Source organism: Hevea brasiliensis, chromosome 10 (genome assembly GCF_030052815.1).
Source record: "Hevea brasiliensis isolate MT/VB/25A 57/8 chromosome 10, ASM3005281v1, whole genome shotgun sequence".
NCBI lineage: Eukaryota > Viridiplantae > Streptophyta > Magnoliopsida > Malpighiales > Euphorbiaceae > Hevea > Hevea brasiliensis.
In genome coordinates this window covers 91879886-91907288 of record NC_079502.1, presented here as the reverse complement: position 1 = coordinate 91907288, position 27403 = coordinate 91879886, and the positions used below count along the sequence as shown (strand labels likewise).

Genomic DNA, 27403 nt, shown 5'->3' with positions numbered 1-27403 from the left:
AACAAGCATGCTCATCAAGTACCAATTCTATGGGGAAATTTCCTAGTCAAACAGAAAATCCAAGGGAGCAATGTCATGCCATTACACTGAGGAGTGGTAAAATAGTGCATAATGAGAAGAGTGAAAAAGTTGAAAAGAGAGAAAATGAGGAAGATTTTGAGGGAGATGAAAAACAAAAGAGTGAAAAAGGGAGTGCAAGAAAAGGTAAAGAGGAGGTTGGAGAGAAAGAAGAGAAATATATACCTCCAGAGCCTTACAAGTGACAGCTTCCCTTTCCACAGAGATTTCAAAAAGCCAAGCTTGATAAGCAATTTGGGAAGTTCTTAGAGGTTTTGAAGAAGCTATATATAAATGTGCCTTTTATTGATGCTCTTTCCCAAATGCCTTCTTATGCTAAGTTTCTAAAAGAAATTCTCTCAAATAAGAGGAGACTTGAAGATTATGAGATCAGAGCCTTAATCGAGGAATGCAGTGCTATCCTCCAAAGGAAACTTCCTCCAAAGCTCAAGGATCCAGGGAGTTTTTCAATTCCATGCCACATTGGGGATTCATGTTCTATAAAAGCTTTATGTGATTTAGGGGCTAGTGTAAGCCTTATGCCCCTCTCCATCTATGAGAAGCTCAACATGGGAAATCTTAAGCCAACCCACATTTCTCTTCAGTTAGCTGATAGATCAATTAAGTATCCTGAAGGGATTTTAGAGAATGTGCCTCTGAAGGTTGAGAAATTCTATATACAAAGGTTGAGAAATTCTATATACCTGTTGACTTTGTCATCTTGGACATGGAAGAGGATTCTAATATCCCAATCATTTTGGGGAGGCCTTTCCTAGCTACAGCTGGTGCTTTGATTGACGTGAAAGGTGAAAAGCTTACTCTCAGAGTCAGAGAGGATCATTTAGTCTTCAACATTGGCAATGATAAGAAGAAGCAACATGAAGATGTAGACTCTTGTTTGAGAATTGATATAGTTGATGAGTTAGTAAAAGAGCACTTTAGAAAGAGCTATCCGAAGGCTTCTCTTGAAAGTTGTCTTATCCATGAAGGGAGTATCAATGATGAAAATCCAAAAGAGGCTGCATTTGCACAAGATTTGAATAGTAATCCACCTTGTCCTATGGCACCAATCTTTCAAGTTGAGCAAGTGGAGAAAAGTGAAGTAAAGCAACCATCTCTCAAAGAAAAAGATGCACCAAAGGTTGTCAAGAAAGAAATGGTCGGATTTTTAGACAAAGCAACAAGGATCTTCTCATGTGATGGAAAGAAAATGAAGTATAGATTCATTGAAGTACCTATTGGAAACAGAGGCAATAAATTCCAATTTCAGCCACCATGAACATGAAAAGAGTCTAGCTAAGGACTATAAATTAGCGCTCTTGGGAGGCACCCCAAGTTCTTTCATTTTGCTTTTGTTGATTTACTTTTATTTGCATTTCTTTTGTTTTTATCTTAAATCTCCCCAAATTCAATTTTTGACATTGTTGAATCTTATCCCTTGTAGATGTATTTCAATGGAGGAAGGTTGGTGAACTGCTGGGGAGTGACCCTTAACTTGAAAATTTTGTCCTTCAAACTCTCCCACAAACTGATTAGTTCTTACTGCATAACCTGTGCAGGAGCTATTATCTGGTTTATGCAGAGGAAAAATGGAATCTGTAGCAAAAAGGGTATCTGCAGCAGATGGCTTGTGTTTTTGGTGAGGTTGGGTGTGTAACTTTTAAGTATATGTGCTTTTAATGTTAATATGGTGGTAAGTTGGTCATCTTTGTAGTTTTGAGATTATTTGGGTTGTGGAATTCAAGGTGGACAATATTGCATTCTCTTGGCATAACTTGGAGAGTTCATTTCATCATTTGTAGATAAATGCAACTTTATGCAGATTTTATTGAGTTTTAATGTGCTAAATGTTGATTTGCAGAATTTGAGTCAAAATGGCATGGGTCACAAATGCTTTTTATGCAGGATCCATCTTCTACAAGCTTGTGTGATGCATTTTTGATGAACTTTGTATATATTGATGTGTTTTTGGTGAAAATTTCTCATGGTTTATGCTTCATAGAATTATATTTCTTCATTTTAGGGTATTTTTCACACTTGCAAATCATGTTCCATTGCAATCTTAATTTTGTTGAATTGTGCATAAGCAACTGCATAGCTTATGCAATTCTGCATAACCACAATTCTTGCCATTTTCATCCCTGTTGCAAACTGCATAAGAAGAGTGCATAGCTTATGCAACTCTGCATAGCCTAATTTTGTCAAATTTCATATCTTTCGAAACCTGCATAAGCAGAGTGCATGACTTATGCACATTTGCATAACTTCAAATTCTTCATTTTCTCTCTCTGCCGAAGTCTGCATAAGGAGGGTGCATAACTTATGCACTTCCGCATGACCAAAAACTCTGAATCTCCAAACCTGCCGAGGGGTGCATAAGCAGAGTGCATGACTTATGCACTTCTGCATAACCAGAAACCCAAAAATTCCAAACCTGCCGAGGGGTGCATAGCTTATGCACTTCCGCATGACCACCAACCCAAAATCCCAAAACCCACCGAGAGTTGCATAAGCAGGGTGCATAACTTATGCACTTCCGCATAACCACCAACTCTGAATTCCAAGACCTGCCGAGACTTGCATAAGGAGAGTGCATAACTTATGCACTTCCGCATGACCAAAAAAAAAAAAAAAAAAAAATTTATGCAAATATTTTACATAGCCTATGCAACCCTTATTGCCACTCATGCAGAACCGCACGGCTTATGCACCCTACTTATGCACATGTTCTGGAAAAGTTAAAACCTGCTGAGACTTGCATAAGGAGAGTGCATAACTTATGCACTTCCGCATAACCACCAACTCTGAATTCCAAGACCTGCCGAGACTTGCATAAGGAGAGTGCATAACTTATGCACTTCCGCATGAAAAAAAAAAATAATAATAATTTTATGCAAATATTTTACATAGCCTATGCAACCCTTATTGCCACTCATGCAGAACCGCACGGCTTATGCACCCTACTTATGCACATGTTTTGGACAGCACTTTACTCTGCATAACCTGTACAGCCTCTTATGCATAACCTGTACAGCCTCTTATGCATCACCATTATTCCTTGAATTCTCATCTGCTCTATACCAGGTAACTCTTTCCTTTTGCTCTTAAATTTCACAATTCCTGGTAATTTCTCTTTACTTTGAATTTTGATAATGCACTACTTGAGACATTGAGGACAATGTCTAATTTTGAGTTTGGGGGTGCACATTCATTTTGATTTTTGCTTCATTTTTTTTACATTTTGAGTATAGGAACATCTCATCCCATTTCATTTACATATATTGTAAATATTTTACATATACATCCATACATACATATACATAACACATTTACACGCACATTATACATCACTTAGAAATTATACACTTTGCACACAAATAGACTTCCTCCATTTAGTTAATGCATTACTCATTTTTAGGAATCATGCATCATGCATTAAAATCTTTTGCCAAATCCTTTGAGTTTTGAAAAGTTGCCTATGAGAGTGATTTGACTCACCCTTTAGTTGGGTTTGTGGATTGAAAGTTTCCTAAGAGGTGCAAGGTTTTGAAGTGTCTATCTCTTGCCTATATCTTCTTAGCCAAAAAGCCACCCAACTAGTCATTTGGAGATGGAAGTGTTTAGAGGGAGTTATTGGATATAAGGTAGTCAAATGATGTCTCACCAATCCTAGAACAAATTTTCTAAACCTTTCAAGGTGAAATACCAGCTTGTACTTGAAAAGAGAGATGATTAGGCATTCTTTGATTTAAACCTTCTCATTTTAAACCTTTGGCCCTTTTTCCTAATTAAAATTGACCTTTGAAAACCCCTTTGAGCCTTTTTATCCCTAATTTTTCTTGAAATCCTTATTGCTACCTAGCCAATGAACCAAACACTCCAACCCTTTTCATGAGAATAATATTGAATGTTAGGTACACTTTCTAAAAAAAATAAAAATAAAAATAAAAAAAAGGAAAAAAAAATATACAATAAAAGGGAGAAGAAGTGCTTGTCATCTTGTACAAGTGCTACTATATGTGCTTTTCACTATTGTCATTCAAATTGAAAGAAATCCACTCAAAGTATTAAAAGGAATGAGTTTGGGGGTGGCAATTTTAGGGACAATCATAAAAAAGAAAATGCAAGATACAAGTTTAAAGTATCAAAATGTCCCTCCATTTTTATGTGTTTTGCTAGCACTTGACAATTCTCATTGTGTACTTCTCTCCTCCATATATACAAAAAAAAAAAGAAAAAGAAAAAGAAAAAATTATAATAAAATAAGAAGTGTACCTTATGTTGTTAAGATTTGAAATATTCTCATGCTTTGAATCCTTTTTACCCATTCTTCTTCTTAGCCTCATTTTGAACCCCATGGCCCCATTACATCCCTAAAAAGACCTTTGATCTATTGATAGTATTTGCTACATTAGTGGAGATAGGAGTATGGAATTTGCCTATGGGATTGGAAAATTATCCATTCATTCATTTAATTCCATCATTCTATATAGAGACACTTTGACTATTGATTGTTCTAGAATTCCTTTTGAGCATGACTCTCTCTTTTGATTGGTTGGTTTGGGGATTTTGAATGATAATTGACTTGATGGCTAAGCGGTGAAAGCTTGGATAAGCATTAGATTCTTTGCATTTTGAAGGATGGGTATATGGATTGTTAGTATGGCTAAAGGTGTGTTTAGTTACTTTAATAGGTAATTTTCATAGCTCTTTGGATAAGGCACCCCTAAAAATTTTGCATTACATTTTAAAGTTTGCTTGAGGACAAGCAAAAGCTTGAGTTTGGGGGTATTTGATGCATACATTTTGCATAATCATTTAGGTTTAATTTCATAGCCATTTTATTTGATTATTAGTCATTTTTAGCTAATTTCATTAGTTAATTAGTTAGTTTTTCATAATTGTCGATTTTGGATTAATTTGTAATTTTTACTTTGTTTTGTAGGAAAAATGGTGTTTTTGAAGGACTGAAGAGAAATTTTGCTATTGAGGAGTGACTTCTACAGCCAAAGATGTCAAAAACAAGTTTTCAAGCTGAAATATGCATTGACCAAATTGTGCATAACTTGCCGCATAAGCTATGCAGATCTGCATAAGGAGAAAAATCACTGTTCCAGAACCAACCGAAATGTGCATAAGGAGACTACATAGCTTATGCACATTCACACCTCCCTTATGCACTCTCACGGAATTGTGCATAACCTATGCACCAAGTCATGCAGTTTCGCATAAGTGAACCAGAACCAGCCGAAAACTGCATAAGGGACTGCATAACTTATGCAGTCCACTTATGCAGTCCCATAAAGAGTTCATTAATGAGCTGGCAGAAGATTCCCTCAGATAATTCCTCCTAGAACACACCATTTTAGGGCTCCATGTCAGAAAAATGCTATAAATAGTCTCATTTTCCCATTTTAGAAGGGGAAGGAAGAAAGAAAGGAAGGAAAGGAGCAGGAGCAAGGGCAGCTGAAGAGTCACATTTAGTTTTCCACACCATTTCCAACCAGATTTGGGATTTCTTTCTCTTCTTACCTTTTCCTACATTTCTAGTGTTGAGTTTTTTATTTCTTAGCTTAGATTAGAGCTTTATTTCCATTTAAATTCAGAATATCTTGTAGACATTATGGGTAGTGAGTAGTTTCATTTTGATTCTGGAGTAAGGGATGTAATATTTTAGTTATTTTTATGGATTTGAACTGGGTTAGTCCCAATTTAATGAATTTATGATGTTTAATCCATTTATTGTGTGCTTATTCACATGCTTAATGAATGGCCCCATTAAGTTATGTTCTTAATCCTTGGTTGAAGCACCGAAAGGAGAAAACCAAGTGATAGTTAATCCAGAAATTGGACTTAATTAACTTAGATCTAGAAATAGACTAAGGGTTAAGAGGGTTTTAATAGATTGATTAAAGAACCTAATGGGTCTTGGTTAATTTTAACTCCACGAAAGTAGGATTAAGTTAATTAAGGCACTCTTTGTCTCACTCGAAAGAGTTTTCAAAAGATTTTAGAATTAATCTCCTTTAAACCCATAAATTTCATGGATTGGGCTAGCTAGGGAAAATCCCAAAATATCTTGAATATGAAATCTCGAACTCCGGAATCGCCTTTTTATCATTGTTAATTTCTAATCGAATTTAATTACTTGCCATTTTGAATATTGCCATATTTGAATTTGCTTTATTTTAATTTGATGCAAATTTAGTTAAATCATTACATAGTTGAATAGATTATTAATTTTGCATATATAGATTTCATACTTCAATACCCATCAATTTATTACTTTAATTTCAAAAATAGTCCAAATTAGTTAGCATTTTTTATATCAAAAATTCAATCATTAACACAACTCCTCGTGGGAACGATATCTTTTCTATATTACTTGTACGACCCGTGCACTTGCGGTTGGGCCACATCATACTTCATGGTTTCTTTCTCAAACCCAATAGTTGGGAATTGCTTAGCATACTCTTCAACATCATGGCGCAGTTTGACAATCTCAGATTGGAAGTGAGGAATTGTAGCCACAAAGTCCTTCAACTTTGTCCCTGATTATAGCTCATGAACTGGATTAGCAAATTGAAGACCCTCAAGCAGTTATGAATATAAGGTCATGAGATCACATATTATCACACAACCAGTATGACAACCAGTAATAATAAGATCTAAGTTAGCAATTAATATATCTGACATTTACTAACCTTTGGTTTGATCCTTGATCTTCACTGTCAACTTCACAGCAGCATCAAAGAATTCTGCTACCTTAACAAAATCCTCCTCAACAAATCCCCTAGATGTAAGAGCAGGGGTTCCTGAAATGCAGTTGGATTCATCAATAAAAGTCACTACAAACAAATCAAAACATATTTTGTAATGGAAGGGGCTCTACCCATTCTTATGCCACCAGGAACCATGGCAGATACATCTCCAGGAACAGTGTTTTTGTTTGCAGCAATGTGAACAGCTTCCATCACCTTTTCAACTCTGGAGCCATCAATACCCTGATATCATGAAAATTTTAGGGAGCAGAGGAAAAAAAAAAAAAAAAAAGAAAGAACAAGTACCGCCATCCTACTTTTCATGATTAAAATCAAATAAATTTACAACCATGAAATGGGCCACACATACTATATTCTGTAAGCATAAGTAGAATTGTCTTAAAGCAACCTTGTACAACTTTGGCTAATATTAAAAAAAAAAAAAAAATTTCTATTGGGTGGCCAAATAAGAGAAAAGAAAATCCTCCTACCTTGTTCTTCAAATTCACCAAAACTAAATGGTTCTCAGTTCCACCAGAAACAAGTTCATATCCCTTCTCAACTAAAGTCTGCGAAAGTAGTAAAATTCCAAGCTATCAAGATACTGGAGGATACCAGATTAGGTCCATACTCTAAAGTGATAAAATTTCATCATCAAAGGTTCTCATCAATGAGATAAAGTTATGTTTATATAATAATGTTTTAGTAACAAACTTCACTGCATCTAATAAGGTGATACCTGTGCGAACTTTGAGCAATTACTAAGAACTTGCTCTTGATAAGCTTTGTACTCTGGACTTGTAGCCTACATGATGGAGTAGAAACATCTGAATAACAATAGAAAAGTACTAAAGTGAAATGCTATGCTAATTTTGACTTAACCAGAGCGGTCACTTTTGACTCAACGTGCAAATTTTCATTTCATCCTTAGGTTAAGTGCAGATTGTAACAGGTCTGGGTTGGATTAAAAATTGCCACCTATAGAAATACAAAATCAAAGGATAATCTCTTGTAAGCATAATGACCTGTTTCAATGCAACTGCTAAACCAGCAATTGTGTGGTTGTGGGGGCCACCTTGAAGTCCTGGAAAGACAGCTTGATTGATTTTTTCTTCATAGTCATACAACACCTTCAGCAAGAACATAATACAAATGTTAGTTCCACTTTAAAAATCACAATTTCAGCAAAAGAAAGAAGCAGCAAATAATCCAGATAATAAATAATATATAATTGGAAAAGACAAGGGTATATATATTTAATGAACGTTACTTTTGCTTTAGCAACTCACCTCTTTGCCTTGTTTGTTAACTTCTTCCACGCCCTTCCTGAAGAAAATCATCGCTCCGCGTGGCCCACGAAGTGACTTGTGAGTTGTAGTGGTCACTATATCTGCATACTCAAAAGGTGATGGTATGACACCACCAGCAACCAATCCACTAATATGTGCCATATCTGCCAAAAGTATAGCTTTTTGTTTGTCGCAAACCTGTTAAGACATAAATTTAGACTGTATAAACCACCAAATTAAATCAAAACTGCAAGCTCTGATGCGTCACTATCTTAATTGCAACTGGAAAGCTATAAATTAATCCAAAGGAGATTACCTGGCGAATACGTGCATAATCATACAGACGAGCATAAGCACTAGCACCAGCAACTATTAACTTTGGTCTGAAAAGAGTGGCACTTTTCTCCAACTGCAATTTATTTCACACATTCCTTTTATTCACTCATAGACAAAGATCTGCAAATAACTAAGTGTTTGAAATATGATATAGTTTTGTTCTGCACTTTCTACGAACAAGCGAGGATGTTGATACTCAGATGCAACTATGGGAAAAAGATATTGCTGATTATACCATCCAATTTTTATATTATGCAATTAAGGGATTTTGAGAATCTCCATAACAGTTGCCTGAAATTTTTGCAATAAGGGAACATATAAAATGATAATAACATTATAGGTTCAGATGGTTAAGGTTTGACTTGAGATCAGTTACAAGATTTCATGTTCTTGCGGAAGAAACTGGAGTGAAGGATAAAAACTCTCATTGGCTTCAAGTGTTGAAAATCGGGTCAATAGTATCCAAGAGAGGAATTGGAACAGCATTGGGAAGCAGAGAAGATGATGTAAAAAAAATAATAAATCTTGCCCATTTAATTCAATCTCAGGATAGATTTTTTGTGATGCAGGAAAACAAGAACATAATTGTAATAAGAGGAACTTCCCACCTGGTCATAGTCAATATAACCAGTGCTCTCATTCAATATGTACGGCATTGTCTAAAAAAATATTGACACTGCAGATATTTTTTTGGTATCCGTCTGCATAGTCAGAAAAGAAATGATGATAAATCAGTCCTTAAAATAACCAGAAAGAATTTCACAATAAAATGAATGGACAAGCTAAATCAGCTTAAATGTCATTACAATTACCAGTCATGATACTATATGCCCTGGAGGTTTTACAATATTAAATTAAAAAACAAAAAGAAAAAAAGAGCACAAGCAATGCATAACAAAAAGAACTCAATACTTATAGCTCCACAACATAATGATGAATGGTCTTGCATTTCCACTTCTCCTTTTGATTCTCAGAAAATCAAAGGAAATGGAACAGAAAATCTTAACATTCTTTCTCATTTTCTTCTCCCCCCTCTTGTCGTGATAACAAATTGAGTCGTAAAGAAACAAAATAGTAGGGACAATGCTCTTTTGGGTCCAAATAATCATAAAAACAACAATCATTCTACTATAAATCTGTAAATATGACCATGTTAAGCTTTTGAGAGTAAAACAGACAAGCATGAGCCTCGCGGGGCAGTAGAATATTTCATTCATCGTGATGAACATTTTTTTCAGAAGCAACTATGCTTCTGGTGCAAAAACATCCTGATGATGCTCTAGGGGGGGAGTACATCTGCAACACATTTAGGTATACAGTGACATTATGCTAAATAATATTAGGAAGTCAAAAAAGACGAATAAAGAAAGAAAACCATGGAAGTTGCAAGCACCTGATAGCCATGAGAAAGATGCCCACCATGAGGAAGATCAAGTGCCATGATTCTATCATGAGGTTTTAACAATGCAGCATAGACTTGAAAATTTGCAGGAGACCCAGATAGAGACTGCACATTGACTGCAGCATAAAAGAGAATAAAATGGTTACAAAGCACTGGTAAAACATGCTATTTTCCGACCAAAAAAAATGCTGTTTAAACTTTCTCAACCATGCCATTAGATGACTTGCCTTCCTTTATAATCAAATAGTAAGAAACTCCATTAAACATCGACAAAATTCGTATCACAAGGAAAGAAAAGGAAAATAGTATATTTACCTCCCCATTTTGCAGGATCCAATCGAAATGCTTCCAACGCCCGTTTCTGACATAAGGATTCTGCCATGTCAATATACCTGAAAAGTTGAAGTTCCATGTCCAGGGCCTCATTTAATCAGAAAGTTCAAGAACAATAGTTACAACATAAGAATATGCTAATCACAATGATATAAGATTCGAGAAATTATGACAAGCATGAACAAGTGATACAGAGTTTAGGCCGCACTCGTTTCCTCCATAATATCTAGCACCAGGATATCCTTCACTATACTTGTTGGTCATGACTGATCCAACAGCTTGCATCACTGATACGGATGTGAAGTTCTCCGAGGGTATGAGTTCAAGCCCCTACACGCAAAATCTATTTCAGTTAGATATCAAATTGTAAACTAAACAGCGTCCTAAACTGCAATCTCGAAGAAATCCACATGTCCCACATAATTGGTAATCAACATCTAACAAAATAAATAAATAGATGAAACCAAAAACTTGGAAGAAAAGGAAAAGAAGAAGAATCAATATAAAAGTGAGAAAATTTTATTGAATTAATTACATCTACTCCTTTTTCCATGAACACACAGGAAAATAAGTTCAAGACATAAAAAAAAAAAGTGGGTCCAGACTATTTCAGGTCATACACTTCCAACTGTATCAGTAACACATCATACAACACCAACAGCGAATAAACAAGTAGCCAGCACTTATGAAGGGTCGTTTCACACAATAGGACGATTCTTCAAACTAATTCAGTATAAAAATATACAGAGAGTATATACCTTCCATTGGCGCGCTTTCTCGAGCTCAATAATGTCAGCAATCTCAGGGTCCACGGCTTCCAGCGGTGCATTGAGCTGCTTTGGCCACTGCAAATTAATTTACAGATTTTCAGTTAGGATTGAAAAAATAAAACCAGATTACTACTACTATTACTACTACTACTAATAATAATAATAAGGAAAGCGAAAAATGGAAGGAGAGATGTTGGAGAGAATGTCTTGAACATACAGTGACATGAAATTTCTCCTTGTCGTACACAGCTTCATTAGGCAACGAAGACTGCAAAGGAGCAAATTAAAGAAACTAGTGAGTCCTCTGTTTGTTTATAGGGAAAAAGAAGAAAAACAAAGGAAAAGGAGAGAGAACCATGTAATAGAGGGAGGTGGCATTGAAGAGAGGACAAATGGGCTTGTCGACGGAAGAGGAGAGCCTGCGAAGCGCCATTGCCATAGCCATTTCTTCTGTTTCTCTGAATTGGACTGTTGATGCGTTTTGTTAAGTGCGTGGTTATCAGAGATATGATTGTTGAAGGAATATTTATTTATTTATATATATTTATTCTGGTTCTATTGTCGTGTTGAGTTGGTGGTTGATGATCTCGTTATCCCTTGGAAAGCAGCTGTTCTCTCTCTCACTCACTCTGCCTTCTCTCTGTCCATGGTTGGTTCTCATTGGCCCAACTCATATCACTCTTACACTGTTCGGGAGGGAATTTTTGGAGTTAAAAATTTGAGTATTGTGACTTGAATGATGAGCACATAACGATTACACTTCAAAAATTTTTCCAAACGCAGCCTTAAAAATCCCTATCCAAACTCCCTCCTCCCATTGGTCATTTCTTGGCCACAAAGAGAAGATATTTGACCTCATAGGATACGATTTGTATCTGTGTGAGAGAAACTTCGCCACGAAATACATAATTTTTTATTTTATTTTATTATATTTTTAATAAAAAGTAGGAAGTTATTGATGGATAAAAGATACAAGATACAACCTATAAACCCATTACATAAACGCTTAATTCTACGCTTTCAACCCTTCAATTCATACAGTACAAGCTCAGTAGGCCGTGCAACTCAATCCTAGGCTCCATGGGGTGCATGACCTGACAACCCGGAAAATTAGAGAACTGAAAGAACTCCATTGCCGCCTAATGCTTCAGCCAACAGGAAGATGAATCTCACATAAAAAGGAAAACAGAGAATTATAAAGACTATCTTGAAATGAAGTTAAACTTTCCATATCCACAGCATCCTCCCATTAAAGCGGCAAGCATAGAAGACAATTGGCAAATGGAGATGAGAACTAGAATCACTGAGATGCCGGACAAGCCGGAAAGGTATGGTAGAGTTCAGTCATCTCAATCTCCTATGGCCCATAGGGACACTAGTGGCCAACGAAAGTGGCACCATTACAACCCTCGAGATAGAACCCAATAAACAAGCCTTATAAGCAAGAGCCATATACAGTTGAACGATAAAACCCTCCCAATGTAATGACTCAAATTATGAGCCGGACCAGCACTAGGACTTGAGTCAGCAGTATAATAAGGCCCTCAAAACCCGTAATCAGCATAATTATTCCTAACCTAACTATGAAGCCCATAACTATAGTATAATTTCAAGAAATAAAAAGTACAGAGTCAGAGTCCTGTCTTAAATTGGATTATCTAATAGGGAGCTCTTAGCCTACCCAACCTGTGAACACAAAATATATCAAATTGGGAAGTTTAGCTCACCTTCACAATCCTCAATCAAACACATAATCGAATGGGAGCTCAACTCCCTCATCCAAACACAATCCATCTCATGTATCCATACACATTCACATAAATAATATTATAACCCCAGAATTTAGCTACTACAAATCTAAATAAATATTACATTGTTGATACATACAGAGTTCTAGAATGAAAAATAAGGAAAGATAAAAATGTAATTAAACTTCTTTGACTAAACTTACCAGAAAGAAGGCAGGTTATTCTCAAAAAAAGATCCTACTTTAGCCTAAAAAAATAGGATAAACAGGAGTGAACATTTAACTCATAGAGTAAGATATTGATTTTAAATATAATTTCTATAACAATCTAAAGCTAATGCATCTCTAAGTATGAAATGCAATACACACAAACAGATTCAACCAAATTCAAATAATATTCCCACAAAAGATAATTTGCAGCACTCATATACCCGTGTGTCACATCAATGTATATATAAATATAGGAGCTAATTCTCTATATAGCTTTTTTAATCCAATACCTATCAGCGAATTCACTCGAGCTGGACTTTCTCTTAATAATCCAAATGCTGAAGTTATCGAGATTAATTCAAGCCGTACTCACCCTGACTTATTCACAAAAGGATCGGGTCATATTGAGTCAAGCTCTAGCCATTCTACCCATTCTATCTATATCCAATATCATACCACATGCATGTCGACAGACGCACACAACTCCAAATTAACTTAAGGTAACACCCACAATAATTTCATCAAATAACAATGTAACACAAATCGTGCCTAATATTTAGCTCTCTCTCTCTCTCTATATATATATATGTGTGTGTGTGTGTGTGTGCATGGGCATGCCTTGAATATATAATACTATTGAAATTATAAATAAAATCAATATCTATTCACAGATCAACGGAGACTACTGTGGTGGCTGGGTGGAGGTAGATGGCTGACTCTGATCACCCAAACAATTGTATTATAAATTCATTTGTACCATCTCAAAATAAGAATTTAAAAAGGCAAAGACACCCTAATTTATATAAAAAATCTAACAGAATTTTTTTTATACCTAGGACCTACCCAACCTGCAAAGTGGCTCAAACAACACTTCTAAGATCACAAGCCTTAAGTCCACATATTAACAACATCACATGGCCCCTCCCGGGCCCTCCAAATCAGACAAAAATCTCGCAATCAGACAATTCAGTTATAAGATTTAAAACTGACCAAAAATCATTCAAATCAACTTTAAAAATTCTATAAACATGCCATGTGATCTTTAACAATGCTATAAGGCTATTGCAAAAGGAATCACAATTTTCTGGCTACGCACAAATATTTTATAAATTTTTATTCTAAACCCGGCATAAGGCAAATAAGGTAATTTGGAGTTCGGGTTTATCCATGCCAATTCTGATGCTTAGAACACACCCAGAGCATTTGAAAATGGTGGTGAGGACTATAATATTGGCTTGCTTCCAAGGTAGTTTCAGCTGCTTACCTGTTCGATCAGAAAATACAGATTCGGGTGCTAGTAAAATTTTCACGAAATGAAAGTACCTACACGAAGCCCACAATACCCTGAGTTATAATATAGTTTTTATTTAATTAAACAAACTCAATAAAGACTCTAAAAGATACTACAAAGTTCGTAAGACTCATCAGAATTTCAGTATCGAAAAAATTTGAAATTTATATCATCACGAAGCTCTCGTCGAATAGAGTGTGCCAGTAGTCTCTGAATCGCCGTGAGATTCCTGGTTTGGGAGAAATTTAGCCTAAAAATCAAAATAGGTTAAAATTTTTTGGGCTTGATTCAGACAAACCACTACACAAAAATTAGTGTTTTAGGTGTCTTTAGAAAGTTCTCGGAGAGTAGAACACAATTGGGACTAGGCTCGGTTTAATTGGTAGTCGAATTGATCGGAATCAGGGCGGGAAGCTCAAGGGATGCATGCGCAATGGAGGAGCTTCAAGTGCTTTTCTCCTGTGTTTGGGTTGGCAGTCGGCAGCGGTGAGGGTTCTAGTGGGGCATCGGCATGTGGGGGAGGAAGGGGGATGGTCGGCCGACGGTGGGGAGGGGAGAGGAGAGAGAAAATGGAAGGGAAAGGGAGATGGGTAGATGCGTGAGGGAGGGGGAAAAGAAAAAGAAATTGATCGATTCGATTTGATCGGTTCGATTCAAGGTACTCGAAATTCGATTTTTTACTTTACTCTGAGACACAAAGCGATGCTCAAAAATTCTGAAAAAATTACAGAAGATCCAGAAAAATTTATGGAGTTCAAATATATTTTTAAATTTTTTACATGATCTTTAGATTAATTTTAAAAAATCGGTGAAATTAATTGTCTCGAAAAATTGAAACCTGATTTTGAAAATTCAGAAAATTTCAATCTAATTTCCATAATATTTAATATAATAAAATATTATAATTTACACATAAAATAATTATTTAAAAATTCGGGGTGTTACACATAAGAAGCTCAAAATCGGCAGACAAAATAAATATTAGGCAACCTTGAGAAGGGATATTAGATCTAAGAAAATCCCTCACAAAGAAAGCACATGATCTGATCTGCCACCATTAAGCACAACACAAAATAAAATTATACAGCACCAAATTGGAAGGGGGAGAGGGAAGAATCCACCCTTCCAGATGGGAATAAGCCATCCCCTGCCCCTAAGGGCAGGGGATAGCTATAGATCTAACTACTGAAAGTTACTGAGAAGAGAGAAACAAAGAGAACTCTCGTTGAGAAGGGAGACCCGACTCCCATTTATTTTATTATTCCTTTCTTACCAAATTCTCCATGTCATAAGCATAAAACTTTCGTAGGTTTCTAGTGTTTCTGAATTAATGTTAATAAATGAGAGTGAGACAAAAAAAAAAAATTATTTTAAGTAAGAGTGAGACAAAACAAAATTAGTAAGAAAATTTAACGACTACTTGCTCTAACCAACTGATTGAGTTTTCTCTTTATAGTCTGTCTTAGAGAAACACTCATAGGATGTTTCAATTTTGCATATCTTTATAATTGTAATCATTATGTTTCATTTTTTTTTGTTATTTTTATTATTCAATTTCCAAAAAAAAAATCATAACTTATAAAATTTATTAGATAATCAATGGAATTTTAGATTTTATCATTTAAAAAATAGAATAATAAATAGTGATAGAGAATCAAAATGAAAATAAATATATAAATGGAGGAGTGTAATAAGTGTATTATGTAATGGTAAAATTTTTAATGAAATGAAAGATAAGTTTTATATGGTTAAGTCAAACTAGCTATTTTATATAAGAGTGAATGATAGATATCTAAGTTATAATATACCCATAAGATAAAGTGTAACAAAAATGAAGATGTAAGATAAACGTTTGGTAATATAATATGAATAAGATGAGAAATAATCACATTTTATCAGTCACACCTATAGCACACATTGAGGATAAATTAGAGGACAAAATAAGATAATTGTTTGGTTTAACCGTTAAATCAAACATCCTTTAAATGCCCTGATATAGAAATATGATAAGTTAGTGATGCAAGAAATAAGAAGGCAAAGAGAAAACCTTAAAATGGAATTAGTATAGAAAGATTTACTATTGTAGTTATTGATGCGGAATTTATTTTAAATAGAACTGAATGATAAAAAAGATCTACATAGTTATTATTGTTTAGTTAAAATAAATTAGTTTGAAATTAATGTTTAGTTATTATTATTATATAATTAATAAATTAAATTTATTTTTTTACATAAATTTCTAATGTGGACAATAAAAATAGAATAAATACTAAACATGCCTTTTTTTCTTTAGATATATTACATATTAATCCCTAAATATATTAAAAATTATAAACTAGTCTCTATTTTTTTATGAGAAATAAATTAATTATTGAGATTTGATTATGTCATAAAAAAAGTTTCTGTCTAACGGAGTGTTTGGTTTACATGTTGAGTATAACTGATAGCTGATAGACACTCAAATAGATAAATTATAGTGTTTGATAAGCTTAAAAAAATAGAGCTGATAACTGATAGGCAACTGATATGATACGCATCAGCTCTATTTTTAGAGCTGTTTCTCATCAGCTGATAGCTGATTTGGTTTTATTTTTTATTTTGATTATATTATCCTTTTTTATTTAACTTGAAAATTAATATTATTAATATTTTTATTTTTTTTATTTGTAATTTCAACATTTTAATTAACGTATTTCAACTTTGTTAAAATATTTTTTATTAATAACATAAAATATAAAATATTTATTTATATCTAAAAACTTAAAATTAATTATAAATTTTTCTATTAACAATAATAATTATTTTATTATTTTATCTATATTTTTAAAATTATTTAATTATCTTAAAAAATAATTATTTTCTTATTTCAATAATAAAATAAATGATATAATATAATAGATTAATAATTATATATTTATTTAAATAATATAATATATTAATTTAATAATTATATATTTAATTTAATAATAAAATAAATAATATAATGTAATAAATTTATAATTTTATATTTATTTAAATAATAAAATAAATTATATGATATATACTCTTATTAGTCATTTCACATATCACCAGTAACAGCTAAATATAATTTTACCAAACACTTAACATAAAACAGCTATCAGTTATCAGCTAACAGTAACAGCTATGGGCTAACAGCTATCAGCTGTATTCAACAGTTAAACCAAACAGACCCTAAATTTAATGTTAACTCCGCTGTCGTTAGAATCAAAATGGAACAGTTAGTCAAATCGATTTAATTGGAAATCAGATTAATAACTGGTTCGATTCGTGTTGAAACCCTTTTATCTTAAAAAGAGGTGTTAACCCTTAAAAACCGATCAAATAATTGATAAACTGATAACCGATCAAGTTTAGATGAGTGAATTACTTGTATTATTTAAAAAAAAAAAAGTTGAAACCAGCGGTATTACTTAAAAAAAAAAAATTGAACCCAAGGCTAAAGGCAATTTCATGCATCGATTACCATTTGGTCTACACACTACATGGAACACTAGCCTCTTGTGTGTAGGGCTGAATATTTAGTTCAAATCAAATGGAACCAAATTAAATCATTAAAATTGAATTAACTGAATTACCATAGTTTAGAAATAAAACTGAATCAAAATGAATGAAAAATCAAAACAAATCAAACCGTTGTATTTCTGTTCGATTCGGCTTAAATTGATCAGTTTTTGAGTTTTGATTAATTTTTAATTTAGACTTGATTTTTAAATTATTAGGTTTGATTTTGACTTTAGTTTGAACCTAATAACCATTAATAAATGAAATTAAACAATTTATATATAAAAAATTACATATAATTCATAAATTCCTATAAAAATAAATTAATTTAAAAATTAATAAAATAATTTGATTCGGTTTGGTTCAACTGATTTTTTCTCTTTAAAATTAAACCGAATCAAAATAATCAAAATTCTTAAAATATAAAACTGAACCGAACTGGATTATCTTAAAAATCAAATTGAATTACCGAATTAAAGTGATTCAATTCGAATCATTCAGTTTAAATCGAATAATGTTCACCCCTACTTGTGTGTCAATGTAAAATATAAATTAAAATTACATTAAAATAAAATAATTAATAAATATTCTCATATAATAATTAAAAAAGAACATATTTTATTTATTTTATCAAATTATGACCAAATAACTAATTAAATCAGTAATTTATTATATTAATATATAAACTTAAAGTATTAAATTTAAATATAAAATTTAATTAAAAATTTTAAATTCATTATACCAAAATTGCTACATAGAAACTTAAAATTTCGTATCAAAAAATTATTTCTGTCTTTATATATTTTTAGAAACAAATAAATATTTATTTTATTTACTGTTATTACTAAATGTATTTAAAAATAGATATAAAAATAGATATATATATTACAATAATAATTATCATGATCAAAGATGATAATGGAAAGGATACTCGTGAAAATCATTTTATTCGAATTAGAACCCAATCAATATTATCAATACTCGAACTTATCTTAGACTCGATTAAAATTTATTTTTAACTACTTGAATTCACCCAAAATCTGATTATTATTATTCAAAAAATACATGAACTAATTTAATTTTATATTTTTAATTAATAATTTATATAAAAATATTTTTTTATTAATCATTTATATTTTAAAATTTTTTATAAAATATGTAAATTCTATTTATTTAAAATATAATATATAAAAATTCATAAATAATTTTATAAAAATATATATTTTATATTTAATTAATTATTTATACAAATAAATAATTATTCATCAAACTCAAATTAATATTAAATTCAATTATATTTTATCTAAACTTACCCGGATTCGTTTGCTTGAGTAACTATGATTCTATTAATAAGCAATTAAAAAAAAAAAAAATCTGGTAATGGTCGGCAGTTACTAATCTCCCATCTCGTTATTCCGCTTCTCTTTCTCCTTTCCATTCCTTTCTGAATTCTCTATAGAAACATAAGATTTTGAGAGGACTGATTGTGCTACCAACTAGAAGTTGCCGCATGACAGCAATTCTCATGCCTCTTTGATGAAATACTTGATTGTCAGTATTCTCTGTGAAACACCAACATATTATTACTGAGGGGAAGAGACGATAGATGCAGAGAAATGCTTGGCTTCAAACCTACCTACCTGCCTGCTAGCTCTATACATCAATCATTGAGTTCAAGAATCATCTTCATATGTTCAAGAACTATGAAGAGAGTTCTTCTTCTCCCTCTCCCTCACAGGAGATCGTCGTGCCTTTCCTGGTGAATGATGTCTCCATCATGCTTCCCGGTGCATTAAGAAATGGAGTACTTGCATCGATTACGAAAGCAGTAGTAGCAAGAAAAGGCGGAAATGGCAAAACTTGATAAGGAAGCTAATGAGAGATGGGAAGAGAAGCTTATATGGATCAAAACTTTTGTCTTTTCATTATGATGCTGTTAGCTCTCAGAACTTTGATGAAGGTTGCCATTATGAAGAATCTTGCCATTCTCGTCCAAACTTCTTGAAAGATGTTAGATGAAATTATATACACAATTTCGCAATTTGAAGATGAAACAAAATTCAAGAACTTAGCTTTTTGAATTTTTCTCATCAATTTGCTATTTGGCTATTTGCTATTCATTTTTATCTTCATCTGTCTTTTCGGCTCACCTTGGCTTCTCATCATAGTAGCAGCACAAGACATGCTCTTGATAGTTTGGCTTAGAGAGCAGGGTATGGTTTAGGGTAAGACGTAATTGTGCTTAATTAGGCTGGGCTGGGCTAGGCTTAAGACTGTAGGTACTTGATGTAATAGTATAAAAGAGAAGCTGCAGGTGAAACATGGGTTGTAGTGCATGGACCCCAACGAATTCCCGTGAGATATTTTGTTAGGATATTTGTCTCTTGCACTCGCCTTTCGTGTTTCCCTGTAAAGAATCAGATCCTCTCTCTAATTAATATCTGTTCTTTCCCTTTTTTTAATGCTCGCAGCTAGCAAATACTTCTAATTCTGCATTTGACATTCTTTGATTTATTCACTTCTTTTTGTGATGATAGTAGGTCACACACACCTTTTCAAGTTTTGGGTACTTATGCTCATTTGTTGTTCCTGAGTGTGCTTTTACTTTCTTATGCTTTAATGTTTTGGTGTTTTTGATTAGATTGCTTCTAGTTCAGGGTTTTTGTTGAGTATTTACTTACTGAGGTTTCCGTTATCTTGTATTGAGAGTTTGCTTGAGTTTTGCATTGTTGAGGTTCAGTTTGGACTGTGTTTACTATTTTTTTTGCTTATTTATTTATTAACTTTTTAGCTTTTTTTTGGGCGAATTTTCTGTTTTTTGATTGTTGAATTGCCAATTGTTAAATGACTGGCTTCCTATTTTCTGTTTTGTTTTCTAATGGAATTCATTCGTTTATGGACAAATTCAAGCATTGATCGAAGAGTGTTTGATGCAGACTTACTATGTTAGCGAATTTTGGCAAGTTGCATGTGTTAGGTTGCTCTTGCTCATAACTGTAGTCTTTTGATTTAGTTTGCTCTAAGAAACAATGCCAATTTTTTAGTTATTGCCATGAAAAATGTGAAATTGGATGCAGTGTGTTAGTACTTTTCTTGTGTCTTTACATGCCTACTATAATACATCAATGCATACAATTTTTTGGACAGAAACTTTCCGTCAGCTATCAAATGTCAAAACCATTTTCTGCAACTGCTACTTTCTTAAAATTAAGGAAAATGATTTTCTCTTTTATCGGATTCATTATAAGGAACAATGGTTACTCAGTATGATGAATGTCTTTTCAAGTCCTGTACTAGCAATTTTGTCACCCAGTGGCTTGCCTGTTTTTATGTATTGATCAGGGTTTGCTGCCTAATAACATTTTATAACAAATGAATCTTGAAAACTATTAACAACTTGAATTAAGATGTTCCACACTTTTCTATGTGGTGGTACTTTGTATCTTGTTTCTTATAGTAAAGTCCAATAAGCACAAAGTGATAATAAGTACATTTATCCTTTTGCCCTGCAAATGCCAACATAATTCAGTGTCAGAATACTATAATTGGGAACCTAGAAACTCGGTTATGCATATGCTATCTATCCAAATGCAAGATACAGATTGTAGAATGCTAGTTATTTTGTAGTTTGTGCATATCGATTCTCTAGTAGGCTAGAAGTTTTTTTGGTTGCTCATGATTGTTTGGACCTAAGAAAAATGTTGGTGATTTCTTTTAAGATGAGTTGTGATCAACATATGAAAATTTATTATTCTTGATAGTTTTATGTTCTTATAAGTAATTTTTTGCTTCTGTCTTCCAAGTTGGGGCTATGGGTGAGAGATTGTTACAATTATTTAATTGGAAAAGTTATATTTTTATTGAACTTCAAAATGCAAATATATAGAGTTACAGCAGAACTGAAAATAGCTAAAAATATTGCTATCATAGCTAAAAAATCGTGACCTCTACTGCCACTATTTGCTTAACAGAAATATAAAATATCTTGCTGAAAAACAGCTAAAGACTAGGACAAACTAAAGACCAGGACCACTGCAGAACAGGTCATGATCCACTTGTCAACATTCTCCTCCTGGATCAGGAACTGCATACTCCCAACTTCTCCTTGAGAAATTCAAATCTGCTAACATGAAGTGACTTTGTAAATATGTCTGCGATCTGATTTTCTGTTTTGCAGTACACTAACATCACTTCACCATTCTTCTGGACTTCTCTTAAGTAATAAAACTTAATATTGAAATGCTTAGTCCTTCCATGGAACACTGGATTTTGAGATATAGATATGGCAGCTTGATTATCAACAAATATCACAATGCTGTCATCTTGTTTTAGCTGTAAATCCACCATAATCTTCCTGAGCCATAGTGCTTGATTAGCAGCAGCCGTTGCTGCTACAAATTCTGCTTCAACTGTTGACTGTGCCACTATTTCTTGTTTCTTTGAGCACCATGAAAAACACCCTGATCCAAAAGTAAAACAATAACCAGAAGTGCTTTTCATATCATCAAAGGACCCTACCCAATCACTGTCAGAATATCCATGAAGCTTGAAATTCTGACTTTTGCTGAACTTGATGCCATAGGTTTGAGCTCCTTTGAGATATCTAACAATACGTTTGGCTGCCATCATGTGCAATTTGCTAGCACAATTTAGAAACCTGGATAAGACACTTACAGGATACAAGATGTCAGGTCTTGTTGCTGTAAGATACATTAAGCATCCAATTAGGCTTCTATACACTCCTTCATCAACTCGTTCAGCTCCATCTTCTTTCTGCAACTTCTCCTTTTGATTCATCGGAGTGCTTACACTCTTGCATTCATCCATTCTGAATCTTTTCAGAATTTCCTTCAAGTACTTCTTTTGGCATATAAAAACTTCATTCTGAGCTTGCTTGATCTCCATACCAAGAAAGTAATTCATTTCTCCAAGATCTGTCATGTCAAAGACCTTCATCATCTCCTTCTTGAATTCTTCAATCTTTACAACATTATTTCCTGTGACGAGTAAATCATCTACATAAAGAGAGATAATCACAATGTTAGAGCCAGCTTTCTTGACATACAGAGTTGATTCACTTAAGCTTTTTTCAAAGCCTAGCTTCAGCAAATGATCATTTATCCTGCTGTACCAAGCTCTTGGAGCTTGTTTTAGTCCATAAAGAGCTTTCTTTAATAAGCAAACCTTCTCTTCATGTCCTGGCACACTAAAACCTTCTGGCTGCTCAACAAAAATTTCTTCTTGCAATGAACCATTCAAGAAGGCCGATTTCACATCCAGCTGAAAAATCTTCCATCCTTGTTGTGTTGCCAATGCCAACAACATTCTGATTGTGTCCAACCTTGCTACTGGAGCAAAGGTTTCGGAGGAATCCACTCCCCACACTTGTGCGTAGCCTTTCACTACTAACCTCGCTTTGTGTTTGTTCACTGAGCCATTAGGATTGAGCTTTGTCCTGAAAACCCATTTCACTCCAATTACTTTTCTGTCTTGAGGTCTTTTTACTAGCTCCCATGTCTGATTCTTTTCAATCATGGCCAGCTCCTCCTTCATTGCCTCTATCCAATTTTGGTATGTTTTCGCTTCCTCATATCCAACTGGTTCAAAAACAGCAACATTGCATCTTTGATAAATATCTGAGAGTGTCCTCGTTCCCTTGACAGGTTGATCATCTATAGATTCATCAAGAATAAGAGACACAATCTGCTTTTTGGTTTGAGACTCCTCATTCCAGTCCCACTGTTCATGTTCAAGAAATTGAACATCTCTGCTGGTTATAATCTTCCCTGTCTGAGGTTGAAAAATTCTGTAGGCTTTCGAAACTGAACTATAACCAACAAAAATTCCTTGCTCAGCCTTCTCATCAAGTTTGTCTCTCTTCACCTGTGGAACATGTGAAAAACATAAACAACCAAAAATTTTAAGATTGTTTAGGTTAGGTTTGACACCATGCCAAGCTTCAAATGGAGTCTTCTTTCCCACTGCTCTTGTAGGCAGCCTATTCAGCAAGAAAATGGCAGTATTTGCTGCTTCTGCCCAAAACCTTTTTTGAAGATTCTTCTCATGTAACAAGCACCTAGTCATCTCCATAATGGTTCTGTTCTTCCTCTCACTAACCCCATTTTGCTGTGGAGAGTAAGGGACAGTGAGCTGGTGCTCAATTCCAGCCTCTTCGCAAAATAAATTGAATCTTTCTGATGTATATTCAGTGCCATTATCCAATCTAATGACTTGAATCCTGCAGCCACTTTGGTTTTCAATCCAGTTTTTGAACTTTATGAAAATTCCAGCAACTTCCGATTTAAACTTCATAAAGTATATCCAGCACATTCTTGTTAAATCATCAATAAAAACTATGTAATACCTACTGCCATTTAGTGAAGGAGTTGACTGCGGACCACATAGATCAGTATGGATTAGCTGCAATTTCTCTGTAGCTCTCCATGTAGACGTTCTGAATGGAAGTCTAATTTGCTTCCCAAGCATACAAGCCTTGCAGCTTGTGAGATGCTCCTCCAGGTTTGGTAGACCTCTTACAAGATTATTTCTTTGCATGAACAGCAAAGCTTGATGATGAAAATGCCCCATCCGTTTGTGCCAAGTGTCTGTGGAAGTGAGTTGACATGAAAATGCCACTTGCTCCTCCTCCAAAGGATTCAGAGAAAAACTTCTTTGCCGCATCTTAATTTTGAATAATTCTTGACCGCTTGGATCAAAGATCAAACACATTTTATCTTTAAACAAAATTTGAATCCTTTCTCCAGTAACTGTCCCACACTCAGCAAATTCTGATCAATTTCAGGAACATACAAAACTTCAGAGATTATTTTTATACCTGAAAGACTTTCAATGGCTACCGTCCCCTCTCCTTCTACTGTGATGTATTCTCCATTTCCAATTCTGACCCTTGAACTTGCAGATTTGTCGAGCTCTCTAAATAGCTCCTCATTATTGGTCCTATGGTTTGTACAACCACTATCAACAAGCCAGTTTTTGCTTGATGTCTTTGACGCGAAACATGAAGCAACAAAGAGTTGTTCTGGCTCTTGTTGAGTTGCAACTTGAGCCTCACCCTACTGCTGTGTCTCCTTCTCTTTGCAAATCATCTCTGCATGCCCAAGTTTCTTGCATTTTCTACATCTCATGTCAGGTTTTCTCCAACACTTGTAGTGAGGATGATTCTTTCTGCCACAATATTGACAAGGAGAATATTTTCCTCCTTTGCTGCTAGTGTTGGAGTTGCTTTCAGTAGCTGCATTTTCTGAACTGCCTGCTGCTCCTTTCTTTCCTTTCCACTTCTTGTTTTTGTCTCCAGAATTTTGCTGCCATTTGGCTTGCAAGGCTCCCTCAGTAGTTCCTTCTTGCCTCATCATTCTTCTTTGTTCCTGTGCCTGCAGTGCACTTACTAATTCTGCCAAACTGATCTTTGACAGATCTTTAGTGTTTTCCAAAGAAGCAATGGTTGCCTCATATCTTTCAGGCAAGGATACAAGTATTTTTTGAACAATTCTATTGTCAGTAAGTTCAGCTCCAAGTATCCTTACCTTATTTGCAATGCCAGATAGCCTTTCTACATACACCTTGACGGTTTCTGATTCCTTCATATGCTGCATTTCAAATTCTCTAACCAGATTCAGCACCTTCATTCCTCTAATTCTTTCATCTCCTTTATACTCATTCTTGAGAAAATCCCAGATAGCTTTAGCTGAGCCAAGCTACATGATCTTGCTGAAGATGGTAGGAGAAACTGTAGCAAAGAGACAATTCTTTGCTTTGGATTTTTGGTCTTTTTCTCCTTGTGTGTTTTGATCTGAGCCATTGTTGGATTTCCTGGTAAAGGAGGTACCTCATAATCTTCCTCTACAGCTTCCCACAAATCACACGCATCCAAAAAAGCTTCCATTCTCACTGCCCACACTTGGTAGTCTTCTCCATCAAACACTGGTGGAGCCACTACTGAAAAAGAACTCTCACCTTCCATTTTCAAAGGTGTTTTACAGAAGCAGGATTGGTTAATGTTTTGGGTAAACACTCAGTCAAAAAAAAAAACTCACAAGTCTCTCACAGGTCCCTTAAGAAAATAGGGCTCTGATACCAATGTTACAATTATTTAATTGGAAAAGTTATATTTTTTTTGAACTTCAAATTGCAAATATATAGAGTTACAGCAGAACTGAAAATAGCTAAAAATACTGCTATCATAGCTAAAAAATCGTGACCTCTACTGCCACTATTTGCTTAACAGAAATATTAAATATCTTGATGAAAAACAGCTAAAGACTAGGACAAACTAAAGACTAGGACCACTGCAGAACAGGTCATGATCCACTTGTCAACAGAGATGAATAGCATACAGGTAATCATTGTTAGTTTAGATTCTTAACATAATAAGGTTCATTCTTTATATATTTGTCTTTTTCTATCTATTTAACCTAAATTGTGTATAGAGAACTCCTTAAGTAGTGGCATGAACCTAGTAAGGTAATTTAAGAGAAGAGACTATAGAACATTAGCATTAGTGCATATAAATATCCATTGTTCTTGTGTAGTTTGAAATGGTTCTTAAGATGGATGGGAGACAAGAGATACTTAAATTATTTGTATTTATGAGAAGTTGTAGTAGAAATGTCACCTAATATTAGAGAGGTATGTAGATAATTTGGTGCAATTGTGAGCTTATAAAGAAAAATCTATTGCAAAGAATTATTTCTTCCAATTTATAAGCATTGCAAGGACAAGAGGAAGAGCAAATGGCATATGGACTGTGGCTGTCAGAAAAGTTGAAAACAACAAATATTTTTCTTACTTATCTTAGACTTGCACACTCCTATGAAAGAAACAAATTAAGAAGAAAAAATAAAATAGCATGGCTATTGTGTTAGGAAATTAAGCTAACACAAAAAGCATTTTAAATATGTCTCCAACACCTTTGAAACTTGTCACCAATATCTTAAAGTTTTATTGGTCCAAGATTGTACTTTTTGGAATATTTGAGTACCTAGGTCATTGTATTTAGTTGCTATCTCAAACTTTATGTAGCACAATGGAGTTGTTTGATTGTGAATTTAACGCATCCTCTCTCCATGAAACTATATTTTAGCGGCAAGGCCCTTGTAAATCATGGTGCTTCAAAAAAATTTTGTAGTTGAAAAGATTCCCCCAATCCTGTTTACTTATAAAGTTGTTGTGTGCCTTATGGTATACATTTAGTGCCTCAAGTCTTTTTTGTAGAAAAAAGGCCAAACTTTTGTTAGCATAAGTGAAGCAATGTTTGACTTGTTAGTTATTATAATAAAAAGTGATTGTGCCGATGTAATTGTATCATGGATATGATGTGAATAGAAACAAAGGTTTCTTTCCTATTGCAAATCATAACTCTTTGATCATAATTTACAGTAAGGGAGTCACATTTCTTGATTCTATCATTTATTTATTTTTGTTTATTGTGCAGGTTTTGGAGGGGCTTTGTTGCAAAAATCATTTTTTTAAGGAGGGCTTCGTTGTTGTATGTGATCTTTCTTGGAATTGTTATTGATTGTCCGTTTGGTGTCTGATAGTGATTCTGTGTTTGATTTCTTTCCATAGAAAAGAAGAAGAATGGAGATTAGATCTCTTTGTTTATTTCAAAAAGAAAAAAAAAAGAATATATTTGATATAGATATTAGATAGTTGAGTATACTCATAA

At 33.9% G+C, this 27403-nt stretch overlaps 1 protein-coding gene across 1 annotated transcript; it reads right to left on the bottom strand.

Annotated features, from left to right (window-relative positions):
* Positions 1-1596: 1596 nt before the first annotated feature.
* Positions 1597-11710, bottom strand: LOC110645242 (serine hydroxymethyltransferase, mitochondrial). Its single transcript, XM_058128635.1, is given in 16 exon segments — positions 1597-1608; positions 6460-6608; positions 6762-6872; positions 6950-7061; positions 7310-7387; positions 7558-7623; positions 7844-7948; positions 8108-8305; positions 8424-8516; positions 9052-9144; positions 9837-9961; positions 10161-10237; positions 10387-10508; positions 10937-11023; positions 11166-11216; positions 11304-11710. Coding segments are annotated over 16 exon segments (1569 nt in total). The 5' UTR covers positions 11394-11710.
* Positions 11711-27403: the final 15693 nt, after the last annotated feature.